The sequence below is a fragment of the Lucilia cuprina genome, chromosome 4 (genome assembly GCF_022045245.1).
Source record: "Lucilia cuprina isolate Lc7/37 chromosome 4, ASM2204524v1, whole genome shotgun sequence".
Lineage (NCBI taxonomy): Eukaryota > Metazoa > Arthropoda > Insecta > Diptera > Calliphoridae > Lucilia > Lucilia cuprina.
The window spans coordinates 92,846,479-92,871,035 of NC_060952.1; the positions used below are offsets into that span (position 1 = coordinate 92,846,479).

General features: G+C 25.3%; 1 protein-coding gene across 4 annotated transcripts in view; it reads left to right on the forward strand.

Annotated features, from left to right (window-relative positions):
• LOC111682695 (uncharacterized protein ZK1073.1) overlaps nucleotides 1-21,973 on the forward strand; it is a 41,389-nt gene extending 19,416 nt beyond the window's left edge. For 2 of the 4 annotated variants that reach the window (XM_046948180.1, XM_046948178.1), the window contains exons 2-10: nucleotides 9,965-10,015; nucleotides 10,184-10,247; nucleotides 13,223-13,340; nucleotides 13,641-13,851; nucleotides 13,984-14,055; nucleotides 16,577-16,585; nucleotides 19,603-19,715; nucleotides 19,856-20,018; nucleotides 21,686-21,973. In XM_046948180.1, the coding sequence (XP_046804136.1) occupies nucleotides 9,965-10,015; nucleotides 10,184-10,247; nucleotides 13,223-13,340; nucleotides 13,641-13,851; nucleotides 13,984-14,055; nucleotides 16,577-16,585; nucleotides 19,603-19,715; nucleotides 19,856-20,018; nucleotides 21,686-21,910 (1,026 nt within the window). In that variant the 3' untranslated portion in view covers nucleotides 21,911-21,973. The remainder of the gene's footprint in view (nucleotides 1-9,964; nucleotides 10,016-10,183; nucleotides 10,248-13,222; nucleotides 13,341-13,640; nucleotides 13,852-13,983; nucleotides 14,056-16,576; nucleotides 16,586-19,602; nucleotides 19,716-19,855; nucleotides 20,019-21,685) is intronic. The other 2 variants (XM_046948181.1, XM_046948179.1) reach the window with 1 other exon arrangement.
• The last annotated feature ends 2,584 nt before the right edge of the window (nucleotides 21,974-24,557 follow it).

A 24,557-nucleotide genomic window follows, 5' to 3' on the forward strand; every position in this document is an offset into this window, starting at 1 on the left:
ATAGTCTAGTCTATAGTCTAGTCCATAATCTAGTCTATAGTCTAGTCTATAGTCTAGTCTATAGTCTAGTCTTTAGTCTAGTCTATAGTCTAGTCTATAGTCTAGTCTATAGTCTAGTCTTTCGCCTAGTCTATAGTCTAGTCTATAGTCTAGTCTTTCGCCTAGTCTATAGTCTAGTGTATAGTCTAGTCTTTCGTCTAGTCTATAGTCTAGTCTTTCGTCTAGTCTATAGTCTAGTCTACAGTCTAGTCTATAGTCTAGTCTATAGTGTAGTCTAGTCTATAGTCTAGTCTATAGTCTAGTCTATAGTCTATAGTCTAGTCTATAGTCTAGTCTATAGTTTAGTCTAGTCTATAGTCTAGTCTATAGTTTAGTCTATAGTCTAGTCTATAGTCTAGTCTATAGTCTTGTCTATAGTCTAGTCTACAGTTTAGTCTATAGTCTAGTCTATAGTCTAGTTTATAGTCTAGTCTATAGTCTAGTCTATAGTCTAATCCATAGTCTAGTCCATAGTCTAGTCTATAGTCTAGTCTATAGTCTAGTCCATAATCTAGTCTATAGTCTAGTCTATAGTCTAGTCTATAGTCTAGTCTATAGTCTAGTCTATAGTCTAGTCTTTAGTCTAGTCTATAGTCTAGTCTATAGTCTAGTCTATAGTCTAGTCTACAGTTTAGTCTATAGTCTAGTCTATAGTCTAGTTTATAGTCTAGTCTATAGTCTAGTCTATAGTCTAGTCTATAGTCTAGTCTATAGTCTAGTCTATAGTCTAGTCTATAGTCTAGTCTATAGTCTAGTCTAGTCTATAGTTTAATCTATAGTCTAGTATATAGTCTAGTCTATAGGCTTATCTATAGTCTAGTTTATAGTCTAGTCTACAGTCTAACCTATAGTCTAGTCTGTAATCCAGTCTATAGTCTAGTCTATAGTCTAGTCTATAGTCTAGTCTATAGTATAGTCTATAATCTTGTCTATAGTTTAGTCTATAGTCTAGACTATAGTCTAGTCTATAGTCTAGTCTATAGTCTAGTCTATAGTCTAGTATATAGTCTAGACTATAATCTTGTCTATAGTCTAGTCTAAAGTCTAGTCTATAGTCTAGTCTATAGTCTAGTTTATAGTCCAGTCTATAGTCTAGTCTATAGATAGTCTAATCTATAGTCTTATCTATAGTCTAATCTATAGTCTTGTCTATAGTATAGTCTATATTCTAGTAAAAACTTGTTTGTAGTCTGATAATCTAGTTTATAGGCTTGACTGTTGTATTGTCTACATGAATTGTATCCGATTTAATAGTTTGCCCTAACTAAATTCTTTAAAATCCAGCATATTTCTTTACAATCATGAATCAATCTACATCATCTAACTATTTTTTTTTTTTACTTTTTACTACAAGTAACGAATTAATGTCAAATTTTTTACGTCTTTTGCACTCTCACTCCTTACCCCAGCTCTACCAGCGGCCATTATTATGACACAATCATAATGAATTTATTAATAATAATTATTGTTTTCATTATAAATATGTTTGTGTTTGCGTATGTGTCTGTTTGTCTTATAAAACAGTATAAGCCTACAATTATTCATACATTTTTATCCTTTCTCTGACATTCTGACATTTCCAAAATAACTGGCATAAAGTCACATACACAATAAGTGTTATAGTAGTTAGAGTAGTGGTAAAATTTAATAATTTCTACTCACAGTTGCAAACACTAACATACATTGCTATATACATATGAAGACCGGTGGTGTATGGGGGTGTTTAGGGGACTACTTACAGGACTGGGTAAAAGGGTTCAGTTATAAATTAAGACATGAAAATTGTTATAATTTAACATTTAATGTTCTTCTTATATAATTAGTAGAAGACTAGTTGCTGGATTAGTTTAAAAGAGATAGTTATTGGAAATTGCAAAGTTACTAAATAAGTAAGTGCAATTCCCAACAAGACCCACCAAAATAAAAATATTTCCATTTTGGCACATACATACATATGTACATTTATTTTATACCAACAAAAACTCTACTACTCGTGTTAATAAATTTATGAAAAGTTCATATGAAAAAACTAATAGTTGTTGTTATTATTGTTGCTTTTATATAACTCGTTTAAACATTGGCAACAATAATAATACAAAACAAAACAATATCAAGAGCAACAAATTTTAATAAAATTGTTATGAAAGTTTCTTTTTTAATAAAATCAAAAAAAAAAAAAAAAAAAAATGCAATGAATAAAACAATATGCATTGTTCTTGTTGTTATTATTATTATTCAATACAATAACTATAGATAGAATGGAAAACATTTATCTTCATTTTATAGCGAGTCATCATGTAGAAGAAAAAGGGGAAAAATATGTAATTGTTGCAGTTTTCATTAAAAGTCAATTAAAAAACTATAAAAATGAATAAAATGTACTTCAACAACTGGTGAAGCAACCCTCCGGTATAGGGAGCGTGCATTAATAAAAAAAAATAAACATTGAATGAAAATAGTGGAATGATAAATCAGCATTATTTTCTTTATACATAATCGACAAATAAATTTAGACTTTATAATGAAATTTTATGAAACAATCTTAATATTTCTTTAAATTTAAATTTTCTAAAACTTTATAGTCAGTCAATTCTAATCTATAGTCTATAGACTAGTCTTAAATCTAATCTATAGACTAGTCTATAGTCTAGTTTATAGCTTAGTCTATAGCAGAGTCTTGTCTAGTCTCTAGTCTAATCAATAGTCTAGTCTATACTCTAGTCTAAAGTCTAGTCTATTAAATAGTCTAGTCTATAATGTAGTCTTTAGTGTGATCTATAGACTAGACTATCGACTAGTCTATAGATCACACTAAAGACTATAGTCTAGTCTATTGTCTAGTCTGTCGTCAAGTGTATTGTCGAGTCTATAGTCGAGTCTATAGTCGAGTCTATAGTCAGGTCTAAAGTCTAGTCTATAGTCGAGTCTGTAGTGTAGTCTATAGCCTAGTCTAAAGTCTTGTGTACAGTCTAGTCTAAAGTCTATTCTTTAGTCTAATATATAGTCAAGTCTATAGTCTAGTCTATAGTCTATCCTTCAGATTAGTCTATAGTCTAGTCTAGAGTCTAGTCTAGAGTCTAGTCTATAGTCTAGTCTATAGTCTAGTCTATAGTCTAGTCTATAGTCTAGTCTATAGTCTAGTCTATAGTCTAGTCTATAGTCTAGTCTATAGTCTAGTCTATAGTCTAGTCTATAGTCTAGTCTAGTCTATAGTCTAGTTTATAGTCTATAGTCTAGTCTATAGTCTAGTCTAGTCTATAGTCTAGTCTAGTCTAGTCTATAGTCTTGTCTATAATCTAGTCTATAATTTTGTCTATAATCTAATCCGTACTCTAGTATATAGTCTAGTGTATTTTCTAGTCTTTAGTCTAGTCTGTAGCCTAGTCTAGTCTATAGTCTATTCTTCAGTTTAGTCTATATTCTAGTCTATAGTCTTATCTATAGTATAGTCTATAGTCTAGTCTATAGTTTAGTCTATAGTCTAGTTTATAGTCTAGTCTATAGTCTAGTCTATAGTCTATAGTCTAGTCTATAGTCTAGTCTATAGTCTAGTCTATAGTCTAGTCTATAGTCTAGTCTATAGTCTAGTCTATAGTCTAGTCTATAGTCTAGTCTATAGTCTAGTCTATAGTGTGGTCTATAGTCTAGTCGATATTCTAGCAGTTAGTGTGGGTTATAGTGTAGTCGATAATCTAGTCTATATTAAGGACTATTGTCTAGTCTATAATCTTGTCAATAATCGAGTCCATAGTCAAGTCTATAGTCTAGTAATCTGTAGTATAGTCTAGAGTCTAGTCTATAGTGTGGTCTAGTCTACAGTCTAGTATATAGCCTAGTTTTAGTCTATATTATAGTCCAGTTTATAGTCTAGTTTGTAGTTTAGTTCATGGTCTAGTCTATAGTGTGGTCTATAGTCTCGTCTATTGTCCAGTCTATAGTCTAGTCTATAGTCTCGTCTATAATCTAGTCTATAGTCTAGTCTATATTCTAATCTATAGTTTAGTCTATAATCTGGTCTATAGTTTAGACTGTAGTCTAGTTTGTAATGTAGTCTGCAGTCTAGTCTACAATCGAATCTACTACAGCCGAGTCTATAGTCTAGTCTATAGTCAAGACTATTGTCTAGCCTATAGTCTTGTCTATAATCTAGTCTATAGTCAAGGCTATAGTCTAGTCTATATAGTCTAGTAATCTGTAGTATAGTCTAGAGTCTAGTCTATAGTGTAGTCTGTATTCTAGTCTACAGTCTAGTATATACTCTAGTTTTAGTCTAGTTTATAGTCCAGTTTATAGTCTAGTTTAAAGTCCAGTTTATAGTTTAGTTTATGGTGTAGTATATAGTCTCGTCTATAGTCTAGTCTATAGTCTAGTCTATAGTTTAGTCTATAGTTTAGTCTATAGTCTTGTCTATAGTAAGTATAATCTGTAGTCTAGTCTATAGTCTAGTCCATAGTATAGTCTATAATCGAATCTAGTCGGTAGTCTAGTCCAGCGCGTATTATATAAAGCAGTTGGCAACAATGACATTCACTTATTGTGTTTACCTAAAAAAGGAGAGTATAAGAGCAATAACAGTTAATTTTTATTACTTAATATATTTGTTTACTTATTGTTTCGTTTTTTTTTTTTGTTTCGTTTTTTTGTTGCTGTAGCTTTGTGTTTATATTTATTAAATGGTTATTGTTTACTATTAAAACAGACACGCTACAAACAGTGGCAACTTACGCAGAAAATTTCTATATTTCTAACACTCTCACACTCTAACTAAAGTTTAGGAAAAATGTTGAAAAAACGGTTTGATTACAATTGAGGCAGTTTTCTACTTTTTGTTTTCGCAAACAAATACTCCTTGTCGTCAGTAGTTGTGGTAGCAATTGAATTCGCTTTAACAGTGTTTTATGAAAATAAACATATTTGGAAAAAAATCAACAAGTTAAACAAAATATTAAATTTTGTTTTGTACGCATACATACGTACATGCAATATGTGTTTTGTTGCTAAATTGTTTATATAAGAAAGTTGTTGCTAGAATTGTTTATGTAGGTTTGTTTATTTATGTACATATTAAGTTTTCATATAATGTTTCTTTTCATTTACTGGCAATATCCTTGTCTTGTTAAACATTGTTATTTTTATTTATTGTTAATTTGTATTTATGTATATGTATACATTGTTTTTGTTATTTTCTTTATTAGTAAATACTTTTATAGCCTTTGTTTTTGCTGACTTAAGCTATATTTATGTGTGTTTGTTTGGTTTTTTTATAATTAAATTAACTTTTAAATACTAGTGTGATGTTAGGTTGACAGTTTAATTAGACGTCAAACAATTTTCTATTTGACGTATTCTCTTTTTTTACATGTTGCCTGGTTTGAAATATAACGGCAGTTTATTTTTTGTCAAAGAGCAAACAGAGGTGCGTTATTATTTATTTGTTATACTTTAAAGATAATCCAACTTTAGTTAGGAAAGCTAGAAAGTTTACTTTAAGTTCTAGTTATAAAAAAAATTCAGAATATTTTCTATGTTTTCAGAAAATTTAAGTTTTTTTTTTAAACCAATTTGTAGTTAAAGTAAGAAATGTCATTGTCTTTTCTTTATTGACAACTTAATGTTGTTTTCTTTTAAAGAGGCAATTTGTTCCCTTCAAAATATTTATATACAACCTTGCCCCAAGCCTTAAACATTCCATTCTTAAATAACAAATTGATTTTTATTTTCATACATAAAACTAAAGTTTATTTTTAACACTGAACATCATTTTCAATTTTAAATATTTAAAAATAAATATTTATATGTCAATTGTCCTTCTCTTAACATCAAATGTCATTATCATTATTGCGTTCTATTTTCTTTTAAATATATAAAATAAACTTCATAATTATAATAACTTATTTGTTTAAGTTATTTATTATTAATAATATATTATGTCTGTCTACACTTCTTTATAATAAAGTTGTCGTCTAGTATTTTCATTTATTTGCTTCGTTGACCATTTCTGTTCTCATTCATTGATAACTTTTTCCATTTATGTTTTCGACAGGGTATTAAAATTAATGTCAACAATATTATATTCGTTTAAAACTGGGTTGGCCAAATTTTTCTCTCATATTTCGCAGAATAATTACATTTGGAAGGCGTTAGGACACACACATAAAATTTAGAATAAATGAAAGAATTTTCTGAAAATCAATCTATTTTATATAAATTGAATTTGCACTTTTGCAAACATACTTTTAAGTTTATTTCTTAACGTCAGTTTTTGTCGTCGTAATTGTAATTAAACATTTGCAACCAAAACAAAACAATAGAGAACAGCATAAACACAAACATACACACAACAAGTGCAAAAAGATCCATACAATAAAATGTAAACAGAAACTTTACAAGTGTCATTTATCTATGTAAAAACAGAAGAAGAAGAAGACAACATTAAAGAAGAATAAGAAGAAACAAAACTTACTTTACAAATAAATATATTGTGTTTACTTTACCTATTTGCAATGAAGCGTTGAAATTTCTATTTTAATCCTTTTAAAATTATTACAATATTTACAACAACAAACGTTCTCTAGTGTTTTCAACAATTCTAGAATAAATTTACTGCATAAATAAGTTTAAATGTCTGACAAGTCTGTTAGAGTAAATGTTATAGATCAGAGTTTTATAAATTATTTACAATATGGAATGTGACAAATAGAGATAGATAGATAGATAGATAGATAGATAGATAGATAGATAGATAGATAGATAGATAGATAGATAGATAGATAGATAGATAGATAGATAGATAGATAGATAGATAGATAGATAGATAGATAGATAGATAGATAGATAGATAGATAGATAGATAGATAGATAGATAGATAGATAGATAGATAGATAGATAGATAGATAGATAGATAGATAGATAGATAGATAGATAGATAGATAGATAGACAGATAGATTGCCTTTAAGCATCAAACTCTTTTTACAACAGAATTTATACATCACAGCGTATAAGTGACATTTGTTACTCATACGCCAAAGTGTATCATCTGGCAGCACTGCTCATAGAAACTTGAGATTTATTAGGTAGATATTTTTATCAAATTTAACACAAATAATGTAAAAAACATTTAAAATTAATTTCTTTAACTTCCATAAATTTCTTTTAAGTAATTTCAAACTCTCCCTTCCTCACTTTGCTCCTTTAAACGTTTTTCAACCATAAAAAATTATGCTGAAATCTTAGCAAGATTAAATATGCTAAGAACCAAGAAAAAACAAAAGTAATGATTTTCAAATTATTAATGGTACTTTAAATAACTAAACAAAATATTTCCTTGCAAAAACATTAAGTATAAGAAAGGTTGGTTCTAAAGAGAATACCGAAAACTTAAATGTAAAATGTCAGTGGCAGACGTGTTAAGTTATACGCTAATTTTTTTCTTTATGACAATTTATTTTTATTGTCCTTTCCCTATAATCCAATTATAAGACAAATTATAAAAAAGTTAATAAAACGTTTGTAATGCTACAACATACAACAAGGGCTCTTTTCCTGAGGCAGTAAACAAATTATATAAAATTTTGTTGTTGTTGGGGTTTTTTTTTTTTAATTTGAAGTTTTGACAGCGAATATTTAATTATAAAGATAATGAAATTTAGTTACTAGGATTAATTTAAAGTAATGTTTTTTTAAATACTATTTATTAATATGTTTTTTTTAATATGTTGGAAAAACTATAGATTTTTAACGTGTTGTTTTAATTATTTTCTTTTATTGTTGCATTCCATTAGATTTAGCAACTAATTAAATAATAATATATTTTATGCGATAATATTAAACATAAATAATGTTTATATTTGTCTTATTAAGCATTTTTATCTAATATAGTTATTTTGTAATATTTTCATCACTCATTGACAAAAAATATATATAAAAACATGTGTTTTTTGCGTTGCCTACATTAATTACAATTGATCAGGCATGGAAATGTTCATATAATATCTAAAATGAAAAATTATATTAAAAGATGTTTTTGTGTAAAACACTTTTGTCTGTATAGAAACATGTTTGTATAACAGTTTTTATAAAGAAGATTGTTAGTAGAACAATTCTTATATAGAAAATTGTTTGTAGAACAGTTTTTATAAGGAAAAATTTTTGTAGCACAGTTTTCGTATACGAAATTATCTGTATAACAGTTATTTTATACAAAATTGTTTGCCTAACTATTTTCTAAATAGAAAATTTTCTGTATAACAGTTTTTTATATTGAAAATTGTGTGTATAATAGTTTTCAATACAGAAAATTTCTTTTTTAATGTTTTTTAATATAGAATATTGTTTGTGTTACATAGTTTTTGTGTAAAATAGTTTTCTATACAGAAAATTTTCTTTTTAACAGTTTTATTCTAAGCAAGTTTTCTACGTAGAACATTATAACAGAAATTTTCAGATGTTCTCTACATACACATATTATAGTATGACAGTTTTTCGTACAGAGAGTAATCTGTATATAAGTTTCTATGTAGCGAATTTTATGTATAACGTTTTCTGCATGAAAATTTTTTTGTTTAAAACTTTTTTTGTAATTGTTTTCTATCAAAAAATGGTTTTTGTTCCAACCCTGCTGTAGCGGACATTTTGAAAATTTTTTCGCGAAAAAAATCCTGTATCAAACAACACACATGTGTGACTGACTTTTAATTAAAAAGCGAATTTAAGAGACAAGTGTCACTTAAGTGTTTTATGACGTTTGTTTACAATTTATTGTTGCATTCACGAGCTTACACAACACACACACACTACGTTATTGACATTTCAATTGAGTTGTACTTGCAGTTGCAAAACAAAAAAAAGAAAACGAAGACAAAAAAACAATAAAAATAACTGTAAAAAAAGGGTGGAGAAATTAAGAAAATTAAAAAGAAAAAAAAAACTTTTTCATTGAATTGTAAAATGGCAATAAAAATTAATTTATTAAAAGAAAAAAGAAGAATTGAAATATATAAAACAACAACAAGATTTGTGTAATAAAAGTAAATAGTTTAAAAAATTTCCATCAAAGTATAAGATAATTTATAGTTATTTTAAGTTATTTAAATTAAGTGGCCAGAAAATAACAACAATATCGATGACAAGATATGTGGCAATATTAGTTCAATTTGACATTTAAGATAAAATGATAATCAGCAAAGTTACCAGATAGGAGATGATAGCATTTAAGCGTGTTTGTAGCAGCACATTAAACAGAAAGATAATTTTAAGTATTTTTAAGTTTTAAATTAAAAATTAACTAAAAAATTAAATGAAAAATGTTAAAGAATGATATTTTTAATATTACCTTTAGTCATCTTTAATTTACTGCAACAAAAAATGTTTTGCAAATTTCGTGGCTGAAAACTTTGGAAAAAAAGTTTTTATTCATTTTAGTCTCAATACACTTAACGTTGTTATTCTACACACATATTCCCCTTTCAATTTCAAAAATAAACAATTTGCTAAAAAAAAGGGAAAATATGTATGTTAAAAACCTTTAAAGGGTTTATTAAAAAAAAAAAAACAAAATAAAAAAAGTATTTTATTAATAAAAAGTGGTAAGCCAACTATTTGTGCAAAAGAAAATAATAATTTTTAACATTTCAATACAAATCAAACATCAAACTACTTATAGTTGCAAGCAAAAAAAGTCATTATCTTGGTCATTTCATAGCCTCTTATAAATTGGTTACTTTTCCTCCATTTTTTAGTCAAATACCTTCAATGATATTATATTTATTTAACGTATGCACTGTTTTTTTATTTTCCTTGTGAAACCTTTATAATCCCACTTAACCTATTTGTTTGCATACATTTTATGATGATTAGCAACTATTTTTACTCATTCTTTTCTTTCTGTGTATTTTTTTTCTCTTCTTGCTCTTTTTTTCTTATAGAAATACATAGTTAATACGGATAAAAGTGGTGAGCTTACTGTAACGGTACAGGTATGTTGTTATCATTTGTATTTGTTTCTTTTTATTCAATTCTTTTCAATTACTTTTTTAGTTTATATTTATTTTTTTTTTATTTATGCTAAGCTAAACTATTAATATACTATTTTCTTCTTCTTTATACACATATTTTATCTGTTTTTCTTTATGTGTTTCAAACAGGGAGATTTGACACAACAAGAAAAACGTGCTGTTTTTATTACTGTACATGATCTGGGTTGTAATCGTAAGTATTTTTTCTTTTATTACTATTTCTTCTTGTTGTTGTTGGGTATAACAGTTATTCACATTTTGTATGAATAGTTTAAGGACAGAGTTTAATTGAACTGTTAAAAAAATTTAAAATTTTATGTTAAACACTTTCTAAAAAGGAAAGAGTCTGTTTTTTTTAACTTTTTATGTTGAAAATTGTCTGTATAATAGTTTTTCTTTACAAAAATGATCAGTATAATACTTTTTAATAATGATTCTAGAAATTGTATGTATGATAGTTTTCTAAATAGAAAATTGAAAGCATAACAGTTTTCTATATAGAAAATTGCTTGTATAACAGTTATCTACATAGAAATTCTATGTATAACAATTTTCTACATTTAGTATAAGAGTTTTTTATATAATAATGTTTGTATAATAGTTTTTTTATAGAAAATTCTTTTACAACAGTTTTATTTATAGAAAATTGTATGTATAACAGTTTTCTCTATAGAAATTGTTTGATTTATGTTTTCTATAGTGAAAATTGTCTGTATAACAGCTTTTTTTCATTATAATGGTTCTATAAAAGGTTTTTATATAGAAAATTTATTGTATAACAGTTATCTATATTGGAATTGTACGTATAAATGTTTTCTATATAGAAAATTGTATTTATAACAGTTTTCTATATTGAAAATTGTCAGTATAAGAGTTTTTTATATAATAATGTTTCAACAATAAATTTCTATATAGAAAGTTATTTGTATAACACTTTTTTATAAAAAGTTCATTTACAACAGTTTTCTTTATAGAAAATTGTTTGACTTATGTTTTCTATAGTGAAAATTGTCTGCAAAATAGATTTTTTTCATTACAATGATTCTTTAACATGTTTTTATATAGAAAATTGTTTGTATAACAGTTTTCTATATAGAAAATTGTATTTATAACAGTTTTCTATATAGAAAATTGTCAATATAGGCGTTTTTTATATAATAATTCAATAATAGATTTCTATATAGAAAAGTGTTTGTATAACAGTTTTTTTTTATAGAAAGTTCTTTTACGACAGTTTTCTTAATATAAAATTTTATGTATAACAGTTTTCTCTATAGAAAATTGTTTGATTTATGATTTCTATAGTGAAAATTGTCTGTATAACAGACTTTTTCTTTATAATAATTCTGTAACAGGTTTTTATATAGAAAATTGTTTGTATAACAGTTTTCTATATAGAAAATTTCTTTTATAACAGTTATCTACATATAAATGGTATGTATAACGGTTTTCTAAAGAGCAAATTGTATTTATAACAGTTTTTGATATAGAAAATTTTCAGTATAAGAGTTTTTTATATAGTAATGTTTTTATAATAGATTCCTATATAGAAAAGTGTTTGTATAACAGTTTTTTTGTAAAAAATTCTTGTACATAATTGTCAGTATAACACTTTGTTATATAACAATGTTTTTATAATAGTTTTATATATAGAAAATTGTATGTATAACAGTTTTCTCTATAGAAAATTGTTCAATTTATGTTTTCTATAGTGAAAATTGTCTGTATAACAGATTTCATTTCATTATAATGATTCTATAGCAGGTTTTTATTTAGAAAATTTGTTTGTATAACAGTTTTCTATATAGAAAATTTGTTGTATAACAGTTATCTACATAGAAAATTGTATTTATAACAGTTTTCGATATCGAAAATTTTCAGTATAAGAGTTTTTTATATAATAATGTTTATGTAATAGTTTTCTAATAGAAAATTGTTTGTATAACAGTTATCTTTATAGAAAATTGTATGTACAACAGTTTTTTTTATAGAGAACTGTTTGAGTTATGTTTTCTTTAATGAAAATTGTATGTATAACAGTTTTTTTCGTAATAATGATTCTATAACAGGTTTTTATATAGAAAATTGTTTGTATAACAGTTTTATATATAGAAAAATTGTTGTATAATAGTTATCTAAATAGAAAATTGTATGTATAACGGTTTTCTACATAGGAACTTGTATTTAAAACAGTTTTCGATATCTAAGATTGTCAGTATAACAGTATTTTATATAATAAGGTTTCTATAATAGTTTTCTATATAAAAATTGTATGTATAACAGTTTTCTATAAGGAAAATTGCATGTATAACATTTGTCTATATAAAAATGTGTTTGTATAACAAGTTTCTATAGAATATTATAACTACTCTATACAGAAAATTTTTTATATAATAGTATTTTATGTAGAAAATTATTCGTATAACAGTTTTCTTTTTAGAAACATATCATTATAACAATATTCTTTAGAAAATATGTCCTTAAACAAGTTTTCTTTATATCTTATTGTCTGTATAACACTTTCCTAAGCAGAAACTTATCTGTATATCAGTTTTCTATAAGTAAATTAACAACTTTGCCATTTTCTTTATTAAACCTTAACTGTATAACAGTTTTCTTTGTTCCCATTCCTTTTGTTTAATAACCTTAAAGTATTTTCATTTTATGTTAAACATGTTTTATTTTTCTATGTGACCACCAGGAGTTGCTTTTATTCACAACATATTATAATAACAGACGTGACCTTAAGAACATTATATTACTAGATGATAATGTTAATTTGTAAAGGTTTTTCAAACTTAGTTTGAGTTCGAAGACGAAGACAAATGCGAAAAGATTTCGTATGGCAATACATGTTAACAGTTAACAGTAATCAAGAGAGAATGTCTGTGTAGGGCTTTAATAAGCACGTATGTTAATTATTTTATAAAATGTATTTAATTATGGGGAATAGTTACTAGCTTAATTTGCAGTTTTGTCAATTAAAATGCAGTTGAAGGGAAATGGAAGAGAACTGAAATTAATATTGGTATAAGGGTCTTTGGTTGTTGTCAGGAGAAATAAAAGGATTGAAATTTCTAAAACTTTTCTCCTTAGTCCTGAATTATTTGGAGAATATAAAAGTGTCGCTAATTTCCTCGTTTAATCTTTCATATCTTCTGCTTACAGATAATTCCTTCCAGGAATTTGTCAATAGTCCCTGTATGACAGAAATTAAAGAACGTTCATGTTTCATACACATCGATGTACCAGGACATGCCGATAATGCTGATGCTCTTCCTGAAAGGTAAGAAAACACCAACTATTTAACACTCCTATTGATTTGTGATTTCTTTAAATAAAAAACAATTGTTCAATTCACAATCGGTGTTGTACGGTTGTATAGTAGTATGTCGTAATTTTTTATTATTGATTTGTTTTTGTTTCAAAAAATTTTATTTGAAAAATATTTATGACATACAACGTTACAATGATACGACATCGATTGTGAATTGGACAAATATGTTTTGAATAATGTCAATTAATTAAATCACATTCTTCCATTCCATTTTCATGACTCATTTCCATTCCATTTTCATCACAACAGTTTCCAGTTTCCCTCATTGCAAATGTTGGGTGAAGATTTAGTTACGGTTTTGGATTTTCTTCATGTTAAATATGTCATCGGTTTGGGTGAGGGTGCTGGTGCCAATGTATTGGCTCGTTTTGGTTTGGCACATCCAACACGTGTCTTGGGTTTGATACTCATCAATGCAACCGGAAGTGCAGCCACTGTAATGCAATCATTTAAATCGAAGGTAAGGTTATATATTAAGTTTAGATTAAAAACGACAGGTATTTGTATTTGTTTTAAACAGATACAAAAGTTAATTAAATTTTTAAATATAAATTTTATTGTTGTTGTTTATTTTCTAATTTTCTTCTTAAAGTTTATACAATGGAAAAATGATGAAGTGGCTCAATCGGCTGAAAGTTTTTTGATGTATCATAAATTTGGTCATGTAAGTAGTTTTACACTTGAATTTATATTTTTTACAATACAAGAAATATTTAAGCGTTTTTATAAATGTTTAATTAAAAGTTATTTTTACTTTTATTGATGGTTGTAAAATAACAAAATAATATAATAAATCAATGATCTTTTTAAAAGATTTTATATAAAAAAGTTAATAGTATTAATTTTTCCCTTAATAAAGGTTTTGAATTGCTTTTAGAACTATTAATTAAATTAAATTTTTATAAAAGAAAAACTTAACGTTTTAAATAAGCAGCGTGATTGTAATTGGAACTGCCAGCCACAAGCAGCTGGCGATTTTTATATATTTGTTTATATTTTAGTTTGTATTTAAGTTTTCTATTAAAAATATAGTTTGTATAAAAGTTTTGATAATGGAAATTGTATGTATAACAGTTTTCTATAAGGGTTCTATAAATCGACTTTCGAATAATAGAACAATCAACTTTTTGTCGAAAAATGTAGAAGTCGAATATTTTGTTCCAAAAAATTCGATAACTCGTAACGTCTATGAAAAAAGACAAAAATTCTACTTTGAAAGTAAAAGCCGAAAAATGTCGAAAACTCGAATATAGTGGAAAAAGTCAAAAATAGTCGAAAATTTTAAAAAAGTAGCAAAAGAGTTAAAAACTCTAAAAAGCGAAAGAAGTCTAAAAGCCGTTAAAAGTTGAAAAATTCGGAAAATGTCGAAAATAGTAGAAAAAAGTCTAAAGTAGTCAAAAATTTAAAAAAGTGAGAAAAGTTAAAAACGAAAAAGTAGAAAAAGCGAAGAAAGTCGAAAAAAGTTGTAAAAAGTCAAAAGATCGAAAACTCGAAAATAGTAGAAATAATCAAAAACTCTAAAAAACGAAAAAAGGCAAAAAGTCGTATAATGTCAAAAAGTCGAAGAATGTCAAAAAGTCGTAAAAAGTCAAAATGTCGAAAACTCGAAAATAATAGAAATAAGTTAAAAATAGTCGAAAATTTTTAAAAAGTGAAAAAAGACAAAAACACTAAAAAACGAAAAATGTCGAAAAGTCGAAGAAAGTCGAAAAATTCGGAAAAAGTCGAAAACTCGAAAATATGTAGTAGACAAAAGTCAAAAATAGTCGAAAATTTTGAAAAAGTGGAAAAAAGTCAAAAACTCTAAAATAGTCGGAAAAACTGGAAAGAGTAATAACTAGTCGAAAAAAAAAATTGAAAATAGTCTAAAGTCGAAAAAATCGGAAAGTGGAAAAATGTCGAAAAATTAAAAAAAAAATGAACAAATTCGAAAAGTCGGAAAGGTCCGAAAAAGTCAGAAAGAGTCGAAAAGTATACCATTTATAAAATAGTAAAAGTCTAAAAGTCGACTTCTAATTAAATGAAAAAAGCGAAAGTCGAGAAATCGACTTTTCATAAAATGCAAAAAGTCGGCTTTTAACTAAATGCAAAAAGTCAAAAAGTCGCCTTTTTGTTTCAACTGTAGAACCCTATTTTCTATACTCTTTTCTATATAGGAAATACTTTTATAACATTTTTCTTTAAGAAAATTGTCTTTGTAAAATATTTTTTCGCAAGAAAATGTTCACTAAAATTGTTTTCTTTATGACAAATTGTCTATTTAACAGCTTTCTGGAAATAAGAAAAAACTGCTTTCTCTATAGCGAATTGTCAATATAACAGTTTTCTTTATAGCAAATTGTTTAACGCTACAATATAACAGTTTTATATATAAAATATTGTCTATTTAACAGTATGCTATAAAGAAAATTGCCGATATAACAGTTTTCTATAAATAAATTTGTTAGTATAACAGTTTTTTATATAAAAAAAATGCTACTTAAACAATTGATTTTCAAAAAAAATTATATTCTTGAGAGTTTTCTCTTAAGAAATGTCCGCGTAATAGTTTTCTCTAAAAAATTGTCAATATAACAGTTTTCTTTAAAGTAATAATGTGTATAACAGTTTTCTATAACATAAATTTGTTTGTATAACAGTTTTTTTTATAAAAAATTGCCACTAAAACAATTTTCTTTGAAGAAAAATATCAGCATGAGAGTTTTCTCTGTTTAGGAAAATGTCCGTATAATAGTTATCTCTAAAGTAAATTGTTTGTATAAGAGTTTCCTTTAAAGATAATAGTGTGTATAACAGTTTTTTATATGGATAATTGTCTGTATAACAGTTTTCTATATGGAAAACATTTGTAAAATGGTATTTCACTTGGAAAATTTTTTGTATAACAGTTTTTCTACTTTCTCTTTGTGCTTGTGGCCCCAATATCAATCACCGCTATTCATTTATTTATTATATTATTTTGTTAATATACTCTCTATGTACGTGTGTGTATAATTGTGTATTTTATTCTTTTTTTCTTTCTCTCTTTTTTTTCAAACCAAAAAAATATAAAATATTTTTATATTTTACATATTTTCTTTCGTATATTCTTTATGTTTTAAAATTGTGGTTATAAATTTTAACACAATTTATTACCTTTTTAATTATAAATAAAATAATATTAAAATCAACTCCCTTTTACCCAGGTTATGGAGGTATTGTGTTTGATTTTTTTCAATAAGCTTTTTTATCCACCAAAAAAAACCTTTTTCCATTTTAAACTTTTAGCTAGTTTTGTTTAGATTAGATTTCAAACATTTTGTCATTAAAATCATTTTTATGAATATCAGTTCATTCTTTGCTAGTTTAAAGTAAAAGCTTCTTTCTTCATAGTTTCGAAATTTTGCAATACTTTTTAAACTCAATTTTCTTATTAGAATTATACATTTAAAAGTTGTATTGTTTGCATCTCATTATAATTAATTGATTAAACCTTTTTCTGTGAGTTTAACTCTTATTTATCGAGTAAATTGTATGTTTTTATAAGAAAAAATTTTGTATAACAGTTTTCTAAAAAAATGTATAACAGTTTTCTATATCCAAAATTGTCTGTTTAGCAACTTAATAGAAAGTTGCTAAACAGACAATATAAGAGATTTATTTATAAATGTTTTTTTTTTCTATAGAAAATTACATGTATAACAGTTTTTTGGAAAGAAAATTGTGTGTATAACAGGTTTCTATGTTCAAAATTATTTTTATAACAGATTTCTATACAGAAAATTTCCAATATAACAATTTTCTATACAGAAATATATCTGCATAACAGTTTTTTGGATAAAATTGTATGTATAACAGTTTTCTATAAATAGAAACAACTATATAACAGTTTTTTATATAGAAAACTTTGTGTATAACTGTTTTCTATAAAGAATTGTTTTTGTATAACAGTCAAATATATAAAAAATTAACTGTATAACAGTTTTCTATAGAGAAAATTTTGTTTTTAACAGTTTTCTGTGTTCAAAATTATCTCTACAACAGTTTTATACATAGAAAACATTGTATATAATAGTTTTCTATAAAGAAAATTTTGTGTATAACAGTTTTCTGTGTTCAAAATTATCCCTATAACAGTTTTCTATACAAAAAATGTCTAATACAACTGTTTTCTTTGACCAAAATTAACTGTATAACAGCTTTCTTTATAGAAAATTTCCTGTATAACAGTTTTCTATAAAGAAAATTATCTTTATAAAAGTTTTCTATAAAGAAAAATTTGTATTTAACAGTTCTCTATTAAGAAAACTTTGTGTATAACAGTTTTCTATAATGAAAATTTTTTGTATAACAGTTAAATATATAAAAAATAACATGTATAACAGTTTTCTATATAAAAAATTTTGTTTATAACAATTTTGTTGAGCAGAAAATAGTATGTATCACAGCTTTATTATGGAAAACCCCAGTATAAAAGAAATTTCTTTATAACAGTTTCCTATAAATATATTTTTGTGTATAACAGTGTTCTATACAGAAATTTTAGTGTATAAATGTTTTCAAAAAACGTATATGTTTTCTATATGAGAACTATATGTATAAGAGTTTGCTATAAAGAGAAACAACTGTATAACTGTTGTCTACAAAGAAAATTGTTTTGTATAACAGTTTTGTATATATAAAATTGCCTGTATAACAGTTTTTTATAAAATATTTTGCAACTTTCTATGAATAAAAACCACAGTATAACAGTTTTTTTTAAGTAAAAATTTTTCTATTAAAATAAATTTCTGTTTAACAGTTTCCTATAAAGAAAATTTTCTGTATAACAGTGTGCTTTACAGAAAATTTTATGAGAATTATCTGTATAAGAGTTTTATGTAAAGAAAATTGTGTGTATAACAGTTTATATATCCAAAATTGTCTGTATATTATTATTCTATACAGAAAGTTGCTTGTATAACAGTTTTTTATAAAGTAATTGTATTTATAACAATTTTCTCTATAGAAAATTATATGTATAACAGTTTACTACCTTCTTTTTAAAGAAAACTAAATGTATAAATGTTTTCTATAAGAAAAATTTTCTGTATAACAGTTTTCAAAAAATTCAATTGTATTTATAGCCATTTTCTATACAGAATATAATAATGAAAAACAATTTTCTATTAAGTAAATTGGATGTATAACAGTTTTCTCTAAAGAGAACTTTCTGTGTAATAGTTTCCTAAAGAAAAGTGTCCTGTAACAGAGTTCTTTAAAGAAATTTGTTAGTCTAATAGTTTTCTGTAAAGAATATTTTGTATATGGAAGTTTTCTCTAAAGAAAACCAATAAAATGCTCTTTCTTGTAAAGAATATTTTGTATATTAAAGTTTTCTCTAAAGAAAACTAATAAAATTCTCTTTATAATTGGATTTCCACAAAGAAAATTATTTGTATAACAGTTTTACAAAAAAAAATAGTTTTCTCTATAGATATTCTGCATATTCTAGCATTTCATTTCTCCATTTTATTTTCATTTCACAGACTTGAAATTTTCTTTGACAATTAAAAGGTCTGGTTTCTGGTTAATGATAATATGAATGTCAGTCTCTCTCTCATTCTATTTATCTTTAGTTATCTCTTTTAATATAGTAATTTTCTAGTAGTTATCAGTATATTATTTGCATTTCCCTACCCTGGCCCCCTTTCCTTTGGCTTTTCTTAAATTCCATATAGAATCATTTGTTTATATAAATTTATAAATGTCAATTGACAAAATGACATTCATAGTAAAAGTCAATTGACATTCATGAAAAAGATTTAGCATTAAAATTAATTTGAATTAATTATTTTACAATTTATTTAACTTAAAAAGCACTTGAAAAAAAAAAAGATAAAAGTGTTTTATTTTTCAATAATTTTCTAAAAATTTTGCATGTTCATGTAGTTGTTGTTGTTGTTTTTGCTATTTATTTATTAATGTTTAATGTATGCTAATATAATTAATTTTATTTAATTGATTGATGTTTTTATTTATTTTATTATATTCTCCCCATGACCAAACCAATCCAATCTAAAACATCAACCACCCCACCATCCTTAAACCAACAACAACAACAAAAAAAAACATATAAAACTGTTTTTTTCAAAATTTTTTCTATTATTATTATTTTAATTTATTTGTTAATACAAATAAATAAACCAACAACAAAAAAACACACAAAAACAAAAACTGCTGTTGTAAATAGCAATTGGTTGGCGATAATCCGGACAAGGAGAAGATTGTTAACGAATATCAAAAACGTTTAAGAGGCACTTTGAATAGCAAAAATGTGGGTCTTTATGTCAAAGCATTTATGAAGTAAGTATTTTTTTCTTTTTGGTTTATTTCTCTCTTCTTTAGTTTAGATTTATTTTTTGTGATGACTATTTACTTTTTTTTTTTAAATATTTCTCATTTTATTACTTTAAATTATTTGTTTGTTTTATTTATTTTTTTAGTCGCAAGGATTTAACTTTGAAGGGCTGTAAAGTTGATGTCATTTTAATCACTGGCATGTTGAGTCCTTATGCTTCGATGGTTGAGAAATTACATCGTGATATTGAAAAGGAAAAGGTCACCATGTTGAAGATTGAAAGAGCTGGTGATGTTTTAGCTGATGCGGTAAGTTTTTGTTTAGATATTTAGTTGTAAAATTCCACATAAGTGAACTTTATAAATCTGATTAAACTATAAAAAGCTTAAACATTTTTATTGAAATACTTTAAAAAGGATTTTTTCCAAATAAATTTTAAGAAATTTGTTGGCAAAAAGGCTTTAGGAAACGAAAAAGTTTAAAGGAGTTTCAAAAACTTATTTTGCACACAAATGTTTTAAAAACTTTTTCTCTAAAAAGCTTCTTAAACATAGTCTTCAGTAGAAAGCATTTAAAGGCTTTTTTTGTAAAAATTAGTTAGACATTAAAAAAGTGAAAGCTTTTTCACTAAATTTTTAAAATTTAATTTTTAATATTTTTTTTTTTAATTTTTCATTAAAAAGTAAAAAATAAATATTAAACCGTTAAAAAAGCATTTTTCCTAAGACATATAATTCCATTAAAACATAAAAGAGTTTTAAAAAGCCATTTTCACTAAAATGTTGATAAAAGCTTTTTGTCAGAAAATAAAAAAAATTATTAATTTTTTTTTTAAATTTTAAAAAGTTTTTTCCCAAAATATATATAAAAAAAGGAATTTTCACAATAAAATCTTTAAAAGTATTTATCCTAAAGCTTCAAAAAGCTTTAAAAGCTTGTAAATAATTTTTTCAAAAAAAAAAACTTTAAAATAATTTTTGAAAAAAATTTTCAAGCATTTAAATAATTTTTGACAAAAAAGCTTTAAAATAATTTTTGCAAAAAAGCTTTTAAATAATTTTTGAAAAAGTTTTTACAGAATAAGCTTTTGTTTACAAAAAGGCTCAAAACATCTTCTATAAAATCTTTAAATGTTTTTTTTCATGTCTAAAAAGTTTATTTTTTAAAAAAGCTTCAGATAGCGTTTTTATAATAAAGCTTTTAATCGATTTTCGCAAGAGAGCTTGAAAAAGCTTTTTTGCCATAAAACTTTTAAAATACTTAAAAAGTTTTATAACAAAAATATTTTATTAGGAAGAAGCTTTTCAAGAGCATTTTCACAAGTAAGCTTTATAAAGCATTTACAAGAAAGCTTTTAAAAGCTTTTTTATAACAAAACTTTCAAACTTTCAATTTTTAAAAGAATACTTTCAATAGCTTCATTTACAAGAAAGCTATTAAAAGCTTTTTTATAACACAACTTTCAAAAGCAATTTTCAAAAAATAAAAAAGGTTTTTACAAGATAGCTTCAAAAAGCATTTTTAAAGAAGACTTTCAAGAGCTTATTCACAAGAAAGCTTTGAATAGCTTTTGAACAAGGAAGCTTTGAAAAGCTTTTTACAAGAGAGCTTTAAAAAAGCTTTTTCACAAGGAGGCTTTGAAAAGCTTTTTTCACAAGAAAACCTTTAAAAGTTTTTTCACAAAAATTTTTAAAAGTAAAAAAAGCTTTATACAAAAAAACAAAAAAGCTTCAAAACGCTTTTTCAAAAGAACACTTTCAATGGGTTTTTCACAAGAAAACTTTTAAAAGCTTTTTACAAGAAAGTTTTTAAAACCATTTTCCTAAAAAAAAACTTTTAAGAGCATTTTAACAAAAAAATTTTGAAAAGCTAAAAAAGAAAAAGTTTTTAAGAAAGCTCCTCTTTTATTAAGCCATACAATATACCAAACTTGTTTTTCTCAAATATTTTTTATTTTATTTTTAACATCCCGCAGCCCGCTAAAGTCGCCCAATCGATTCTATTGTTCTGCAAAGGTCAAGGTCTTCTCACATCCGTCATCATGCCGGGCGTTGATCGTGGTCGTGCATTTTCCACCAGTTCCGGTTCGTTCGATGGCACCAACGGTACACGCAAACTATCAAGAGGGATTTCCATGGAGGACTATGACAAACCCAATATTCGTCGTTTAAGCATCATCAACAATGATATTAAGAAATAAATTAAAATTGAAAAAAAAAACAATATTTTAAAGAAAAATTAAACGTAATTGAAAGAAACCAAACAAAACAAAATAACAACAACAACGCAAAACAAAAAAATATCTATTTATATTCTTAAACAATTTATTATTAATGATTAATTGCCAAAAATTAAAACACGAAATAATTAGAGAAAAATTAAAATAAGTCAAAAATGATAGTCACAAATTAAAATACTATAAATTAACAACTACAAAATAAAACAGATATTAAATGGAAGCAAATGTTTAGGATGCCATGCTAAATATATTTGAGAAATTTTGACAATTTTATTTAAAATGTTTCGTATGGTATCTTAATATATAGTAATTATAAAATGTACTCTTATTTTTATTATTAATTGTTTTATTGTATTAATTTTTTGAATATTATTTAAAAAAAACAAAAACTTTTATACATAACTAAGTACGTAATTATTTAAAAGATCCCCCTTTTTTATTATAACAAATGTTTCTTTATGTGTTGAAGAGAAGTTTAAAATTTGAAACATTTTACTAATTCTCTAAACGTTTTACTTAGTTTTCAAAATATAGTTTAAACACCTTAAACTTTACTTCATTAAAAAAGGTAAATATTGAGAAAAAAAACAATCATTAGTAATTTAAAAATACCTCCGATTTTCAAAATAAAAAACAAAATTAAAGTTCAAATTACCCCACCCCGAACTAGAAAAAGTCAAAAGAATTAAAAGATATTCATTTCAAAATGTTAAATTTGTTTTTATTTTGTACCCCCCCCCCCCAAATTTTCTCAAAATTTTTTGAAATATTTACAATTTTATAAAAGTTATAAACGGAACAGCACACATCATGACTAAAACCAAAAATATATATATATTAAATGTATTGTATAATTCAGCACATGTTAATTAATTAAATAATAAAAAAATGCTTCATATATACAAATAAATTAAAAAAAACTAATTAAAGCAAATAAAATAAGCCACCTATTGTTTTATGTTGGCCGAAAAATATTTAAATGCACCAAACAACAAATCTTTAAAGATTTAACACAAAAATTAAAAGAAAAAAAAATAAATAAAAATCTTTAATATTTATAGTAATTAGAGAAAATTTATAACTATAATAAAGCGTCAAAACAAACAACAACAAAAAAACATACAAAAATGTTTATATAAAATATATAACTTTACAAATAAAACAAAATAAAGATAAAACTATTTAAAAGATAATAAACAAAAATTAGTAGCAATAATAAGAGTTTTAATTTAAATTAGTAATATTTAATTGAAAAATTAGTAATATTTAAAAGAAAATTTAATCCAGTGTGAATCCTCTTTATTAATTTTTGAGTACAAATTTAAACACCGCTGTGTTGCCATACAAAATAACGGAAAACGTTACTGTTTGCTATCAAAACAATGCTTGTTTTATAGAAAAGAAGAAGACAATGAATGAGTGTAACAGCATAATTACAATTGGAACCACAATCGCTGTCGACAATGAGCTTTTATACGTTTTGTATGACCTGGTTCACACTGGAAAATTTTTGTTGAGAAACTTTTGATTTTGCGTGTGAGAGAAAGAGATGGTTGATATTTCTTTCTCTCACACATAAAAATCAAAAGTTTGCCAAAAAAAAGGTTCCTAGTGTGAACCAGGTCTATGCAGAGCAAAATATCGTGAATATATGTATTTAAAAAAGTTGCACCGAGGCGAATTTTTATTTTATAATGAGCGACGTGTCGCCGTTGAAAGCTTTACTGTTATCAGCCGCCGTCGATTACGACGAAAGTTTTTTCCCCAGGAAAGAACTATCGGCCACCATAGAGCTGTTACAACAACAACGACGGCTTAATAAAAAGGTGACAGCGATAAACCAGTTATTATATTAGTAGAGTATGCATTCTGTCAATTTGTTATTATTCTAATCAAAGTATAACAAGTAGTCCAACTCTCACATATAGGAAATTACTCTCTCACATCTACGAGTGCCGTGTGAATTCGACTCTCTTGTGAGAAATTAAAACTTGTCAAAACCCTCAAATGTTTAACTTACTTTTTTGGCCACTTTTAAGGATTGTACGCGAAATTACGGTTGTGCACAAAAAATCTGTAATTTTTTAAAATAATTTTATCTCACTTTTCATACAAAAATTTGTTTAATTTTCCTAAATTGGAAAAAAATATTTTTTTTCTAATTATTGACATTTCATTTTTGTTGTTGTTGAATTTTAATTTTCAAACAGAGTTTCAATTTTTGGAATTGAAAATTCGAACAAATTTAAAATTGTAACTTTTTTATAAAACTCTGTGTGTTTGGAATGCACCAATACATATACATTTTTGTTACTAACACATATTTAGAGTTTGTACTTTTTCACTAACACATGCTTAGAGTTAGGTACTGCTGTCAAAGAGTCGGACTACTTGTTATACTTTGGTTCTAATTCTAACATGGTGTCGGTTTAATAAAAACCTATTAAAACTAAACAAGTATAACTTTTATATGTTATGCATAAAGTCAGAAATTAAACACACATTTAAGTGCCAGCACGCTGTCAAACTACATGAGTGGTGACTGCATTATCACAATATGCATTTTGTTTTTGTACTAGAATTAGCTTACTGTCCAAAAGTATCATAT